At 52.8% G+C, this 6,801-nt stretch overlaps 1 protein-coding gene across 1 annotated transcript in view; it reads left to right on the forward strand.

Moving 5' to 3' along the window:
• The window catches only part of CDH22 (cadherin 22, type 2), a gene marked incomplete at its 5' end in the record, with an annotated part of 77,571 nt that overhangs the window by 70,201 nt on the left and 569 nt on the right, over positions 1 to 6,801 (forward strand). The window contains 2 exons of the mRNA XM_011928875.1: positions 3,494 to 3,745; positions 6,621 to 6,801. Coding sequence (XP_011784265.1) covers positions 3,494 to 3,745; positions 6,621 to 6,801 — 433 coding nt within the window. The remainder of the gene's footprint in view (positions 1 to 3,493; positions 3,746 to 6,620) is intronic.

The raw sequence follows: 6,801 nt of genomic DNA on the forward strand, positions 1-6,801 counted from the left end.
GCTTTGCTATCTTGTCAATAGAAATACTCTTTAAGAAAGAAAGAAGGAAAGGGAGGGAGGAAGGAAGGAAGGAAGGAAGGAAGGAAGGAAGGAAGGAAGGAAGGAAGGAAGGAAGGAAGGAAGGGAAAATGACCCACATTCCTTACCACAGCCTCCCAGGCTTTCCACAATGAGTGCCTGCCTCCTCCTCCAGCCTCGTCTTGACTCATTGTAGCTATTACCCTCATTCCTCCACAAAGGACTGAGTGTCCTCTCAGTGTCCCAGGTCCCTGAGTGTGTTACGCTTCTTCCAACCTCAGGACCTTTGCATGCGCTGTTCCCTCTCCCTAAACTCATTGTTCAGGCTCAGGAATCATATCACTTCTTCCAAGAAGCTCTCCCCAACCTCCTAGACTGGCTCAGGTCCTCTGTCATGTGCTCTTCCTATATTCTTCCTTCACAGCACTCACCATGGTTTATAATTGTTGACTAAATTGTGGGTTTGTTTGATTAGCATTGTTTCTCACATGAAAATATGAGCTCTGATCCAGGACCAGCAGTAAGCTGGCTTAGCTCTCTATTGTTTTCTCACAGTGACTAGCGTGGTACCTAGCACATAGTAGTTAATAAAGATTTGTTGGCTGGAGGCCAGGCATGGTGGCTTATGCCTGTGATCCCACCACTTTGGGAGGTTGAGGCAAGAGGAGCCCAGGAGTTCAAGACCAGCCTAGACAATATAATGAGACCTCATCTGTACACACACACAGACAAAAAAAACTTTAAAAATTAAAAAAAAATTAACTGAGCATGGTGGTGCACACCTGTAAGCCCTAGGTACTCAGGAAGCTAAGGTGGGAGGATTGCTTGAGCCTGGGAGGCCAAGGTCACAGTGAGCTGAGGTCACACCACTGCACTCCAGCCTGGGCGACAGAGTGAGACCCTGTCTCAAGAAAGAAAAAAAAAAGATTCGTTGGATGAATGGAAGGAAGGAAGAGTGCTTTCACTGGAAAAATTCAGACAAGTCACGTCTCTGAGCCACAATTTCCATATATACAAAATGGGAATAATGCCACAACTCTTAATAGGTTGTGAGGATTAAACATTACTATGTATTTCAAATATGCAGACAGTCCTTGATGCATGAAAAATATCCATTCAGTGCAAATGGGTCCGATGCCATTCCCTCTTTCTCCCATCTTGCCCTCCAGCCCCCTTTCTTCCCCTGCAGAAGGCAGATTTTTCCCAGCTGGGGTTGACGCACCCTTTGGTGGGAGAGCTAGAGTTCAAGCCCGAGTGTAGCCAGTTTGAACTGTCGAACTTGACTCAACCTTGCCAAGTTCACAAGGCTTTCCAACCCAAGGGGCCTGCGATTCTGCCTTAATTGCTTCTGTTTGGCTGAGGTGGCCACCAGAGCTGCCATCCAGTGACCACCCCATGTAAGCTCCGGGGACGGGGTGGCAGCAGTGACCTGAGGGGCTGACCGGAGACCACCAGTTCCCCCAAAAGCTGTGGTTCATTCAAGGATTGCTCTTCAAGACTGGCTCCGTGCCAGCCCTGGCTGGCCATGCAGTGGAGAAACAGGCACACACTAACTTAACACAACGTGACAAGTGCTGTAACAGAACTGTGCATGGCACCTGCGTAGTCAGAGCAGGGAGAGGGGGAGCCATAAATCCTTCCTTCCCAGGGAAGCGGAGAAAGGAGGCCACAAGAAAGGAGGTGACATTTAGCTGGAGCATGACGGATGAGGAATTTGCCCAGGCAAGAAGGTGAAAAGGGTGTTCCAGATAGCGGGAACTTTATGAGCAAAGGCAGGGCGGCCTAGACAGGGAGCCAGCAGTGGGTGCAGCACAGGGAAGATGGGGGCGGGATCTGAAAAAATATTAACCAGCATTATTGAGCCTTTCTATGGGCTGGGAACTATTCTAAGGGTTATGTGTGAATTATACCATTTAATCCTCACACCTGCATGATCCCCTTTCTGAGTTTACAGATGGGTAAACTGAAGCCTAGAGAAGCTCAGTGGGTTTCCCCAGCTAGTAAATGATAGACTTGCATTATTTTTCAACATTTTAATGGAAATTCTCAAATATGTGTAAAAGCAGATAGGCTAATGGCATGAACCCTCATGTTCCCGGCACCTCGTGGGCAGCTTCCAACTCACGGCCAGTTGTGCTGCATCTGGACCTGCAGTCCACTTCTGAGATGTGCCAAAGGCCACAAGTCAGATCTTCCCAGGGTTCCTTCTCCTGCATAGCATCCATGATGAGAAAGGCCAGATCTAGGGTGCTGAATTGGGGGCATCTGGGGAAGGGGCTGGGTTAACTGGGGCCATGAAGCAGGGCAAGGAACCCAGGCTGCCAAGCTGCCAACAGAGCTCCCAGATCTGGCTCTCAGATTAGAAAGAGCAGACTGAAGACCGCAGGGAGAAGGAGGACTGAAGGCCCCCAGCAGGAAGGCAGGGCCCCCTTTGGCAGAGTTGGCTGTGAAGGGCGGGGCAGCAGCCTTCAGAGCTCTGGGCACTTTGTCCCCCTGCGTGTGCAGAACTGAGAGGGGCCATCAAAATGACAGAGGGTCAGGTGGCCTGACTCCTACAGAACAGGTGTGAAGAAGGCAGGAAGGGCAGAAAAGGGGGTGCCACCTGTCACCTCAGCCTGTGATCCAAGGCCAGCCACCATCCCCCTGCGTCCCGCCTGGCTTCCCCAGTGACAGGCTGAACCAGTGCCATGAGTTCCATTTGTGTTTGTTCACCGTCCTCTCTGGCTGCCTGTGTGAAAAAGAAAGATGTGAAGAAGAAGACCTCGACGCTCCAGGGCCCCTCATCAGGCCCCTCACCACGCCCCCAGCCCTCTAGGCTCAGCCTCTTAGGCAGAGACTCCTTGTCAGGCTCCAGGACTCTCAACTAGCCTTGGGGTGTGAAAGACAGAAAGATCCCACAGCCAAAGGCAGATGCTGGCTGGCCTTCTGCCTTCTGATGACCTAGTCCCTTCTGATGACCCAGGACTTGTCAGGGCCCAACAAACCACAACTCAAGGACCCTATAGGACTCCTAGGGTCAGAATACACTGGGAAACTGGGGTGGAATCTAGAGCAAAAACAAACTGTTGAGACAAATGGAAAAAAAAAAGACATAGCTGGGAGAGGACCTTGGCCTAGCTGGGGACAGAATCTTAGAATAGCTGAGGACCTTGGCAAGCTGAGGACAAAATCTTAGGATAGCTGAAAACAGAATCTTGGGATGGTTGAGGACAGAATTGTGGGCTACATGGGGACAGGATCTTTGGGCAGCTGAGGGCAGACTTTGGGGGACAGAATCTTTGGGCAGCATGGGGCAGAATTTGGAGGCATCTTGTAACAGAATTTTGGGAGATCAGAGAAGAGACCCATGAGTCCACTGGGAGGCTGTAGTTTGGGGCATAGGGAGGCAAATCTCACAGTGCAATCAGGAGGTGGCTAGGACAAGGATGCTGACCCCCGGCTCCAAGTCACCCCGCACCCCCTTCTTCTGGAACAGACAACACTGCTGCGGTGCACACGCAGCACGTGGGCTTCAATCGGCAGGAGCAGGACGTGTTCTTCCTGCCCATCCTGGTAGTGGACAGCGGGCCACCCACACTGAGCAGCACGGGCACACTCACCATCCGCATCTGTGGCTGCGACAGCTCCGGCACCATCCAGTCCTGCAACACCACGGCCTTTGTCATGGCGGCCTCCCTCAGCCCCGGCGCCCTCATTGCCCTCTTGGTCTGCGTTCTCATACTGGTTGGTGAGTCCATCGAGAGCCCCCCAGCCCTGCCTGATTGACCCCCATCCTGGGGTCCTGGGTTTCCTTCCTAAGCAGCCCCCATGGGGCCTCAGCTTCCCTGTCTGCATGAGGATGGGCTGGCCAAACGATCTCCAAGCTCTAACATGCAGCCCCCATGAGGAGTCTTCTAAGTGCAGAGCAGCCCCGCCACCAACTCCAGGGATGAGCTCACTGTGGCCCACCCCCTACACAGCCTAAACCTCACCCTAGCATATTTTTTTTAAATTCTCTTATGTGAATGGTCCTTTTTTAGTCTCTATGTAGGACTTTTAGTAAGAAGGGCTCTTGTGAACCTCACAACCACATGGCCAGGCATATATTATCCCATTTTTCAGATGAAAGCGCCGAGGGTCAGAGAGGTTAGGTGGCTGGCGTAAGGGTACCGGATAGTCTTCGGATTTGATATTACGTCTTCTCACCCTGTGTCCTCTACTCCTCTAACTACACCACCTGCCATGAATCTCAACTGAGAGCAAAATCTCAAGTCATTGGTGGTGGGGAGGGGGGCAAAGTCTACACTGGTTCCAGCCCACTAGCAGCCATTTGAACCCCAAAGTGTCCCCAATGAAGAGGTCAAGTTACAGAAGCTAACCTGGATTTGAGTGGCCATATGCCACCTGTCACAGCTGTAGCCACCCAAGTACAGAAGGGCACTGAGGCCAAAGCTAGAGGAGCTCAAGGGAGGTCCAAGTGCAGATTCTAGCCTTGCTGTGCTCCCTGAGAGATGTCAGCTGCCTCCCCCTGCCTTCGCTGCCGAGCGCTGGCATGGCCTCTGTCCACCCTCTGAGGACCTGCCCAAGGCCAGGCTGTACCTCCTCAGGTCCCAGCAGAGGCCCTCGGCAGGCTTCTTCTAGTTGAGAGGCCCCCCTTCTCCACCCACCCCAGCCCATGGCTCAGAAACCCTTTTTCCAGAGGGTGCACTTTACAGCAGTTTCATTTTCCGAGGCAGTGCAAACAAATTTCTGCCTAATTGCCCACAAACGAAGACAGTGCACATCAGTGCTCTAAAGGTGACGGGCGGAATCGCTGATCAGGCCTGGCACATCTGTCGCCCGCCGCCCGCAAACCTCACCATCTGCTCCCGTGGGCATCCCCCTCCATAGCTCCCAGCCTCGGCTCCAAAAGCCATCCATCCGTCTTTCCCACTTCTCTCCTGACACTTTCCTTCCCTGTGCCCTCCCTCCGGGCCTGTCCCCAGCTCTCATGCTCTTCCCTGTCACAGGCCACCTTGTTAGGTGGTGAGCAGGTGCCCTGCCCCATAGCCCTCACAGCCAGCTCTGGCCACTGGAGCTGTTTGGAGGAGCAAGAAGAGTCCAGTGCCCAGCATAGTACCTGGTACATGTCTGTCCATCTGTCTGTCCATCCACCCATCATCATTTACCTATACATCCATCCAGTGAGTCCCTCCCACGTGCCAGACACTGAGATTTAGCAGTCAGCAAAAGAGACTTAAAAGCCCTGAGTAACTGAAAAGTCAGGGATGCTAACACTGAGGTGGGGGAGACTCGGGGTGGGGAAGGGGGAAAGATTAGTATTTCATCTTTGGACCTGTTAAGTTTGAGAATCGCTTGGTCAACAAGAGGACATGTTGAGTAGGAAATTGAATGTACAATCTAGATTTCAGGGGAGAGGTTCAGGCTGGAGGCTGAGATATGGGGATTGTCAGTTTCTAAATGGAACTTTTAAAGCCGTTGAGACCAAAGGAGAGCTCCAAGAGAGGAAGCATGGATACAGACCTGAGGTCTGAATCCTAGGACATCTGCGTTAAGAGAGGCGAGGAGAAGCCTGCTTAGAAGATTGAGAATGAGTGATCAGTGAAGTGGGAGGAGGAGGAGGAGAATGTGGAGTCTTGGAAATCAAGTGAAGAAAGCCAAGAGGGGACAAGCATTCACTCACTTACCCATGTCTCCATCCAACTCTTCCTTCAGTCATTCATTCATTCAACAGGCATGCTTCAGGCGCTCACTGCATGCCAGCCACCAAGATAGAGGAACATTTCCCAGGTCCTCAAGGGTAGCTTAGGGTGTGTGTTTTGGGGAGGAGACAGACATGGTAACACAGCAGGGTCTGGTCTATGACAGAGCTGTGGCTTTCAAACTTGAGCTGCCTCTTCATGTCTGCAGGTCTTGTTAAAACACAGATCCCCCTCCACTGCCACAAGATCTGTGCCAGGATCCAGGGGTCTGCATTTCTAACAAGCTCCCAGGGGGATGCTGCTGTTGCCCAGGGGCTGCACTTTGAGAACCAGTATGATAGAGGAAGGAGCCCCGTCCTAGGGAATCTTGGAGGGGAAGGCACGGAACCTGGCCTGCAACTCTCAGGGAAGGGTTCCTGCAGGCCTTGACCTGAGAACCAAAGGGTTGAGTAGGAGCTCAAGACTTCTGGTGTGGCAGAGGAGGGTGAGGGTGAAAGAGAGGTCAGGGTGAAGGACATCTTCCACTCCCCCAGTTCCATCTGTTTCTCAGCTGCCTGCTACACACCCCCAGCACCTAGAGTCCTCAGAGAGTATATCTCTTCATAGAGCTGAGAAGGGAGACCTCAGGCCTCAACACCCGGGAAAACCTTTAACACTGTTCTCCCATTGGCCACCTCCACCCCAGAGTAATCTAGCCTCGATTTGCATACCTCCCGAGATGGGTAGCTCACTACCTCTCCGGACACTCAGTTCGGTTTTGATTGTAAGAATGGCTTTTTGAACAGAAATCCAGGAAATCTGTAGGAACGTTGAGACTGGGCCCACTCTGCTGGCGGGAAGCGGGAGGAGATGGGGTAGAGGGTCCTCCTAATGCCGTGGGCGGGGCTTGGCCCTCAGTCGCCCCCTCTGTCCCCCTGGCAGTGCTGGTGCTGCTGATCCTCACCCTCAGGCGCCACCACAAGAGCCACCTGAGCTCGGACGAGGATGAGGACATGCGGGACAACGTCATCAAATACAACGACGAAGGCGGCGGCGAGCAGGACACCGAAGCCTACGACATGTCGGCGCTGCGGAGCCTCTACGACTTCGGCGAGCTCAAGGG

The sequence above is a fragment of the Colobus angolensis genome, unplaced genomic scaffold (assembly GCF_000951035.1).
Source record: "Colobus angolensis palliatus isolate OR3802 unplaced genomic scaffold, Cang.pa_1.0 Scaffold8, whole genome shotgun sequence".
Lineage (NCBI taxonomy): Eukaryota > Metazoa > Chordata > Mammalia > Primates > Cercopithecidae > Colobus > Colobus angolensis.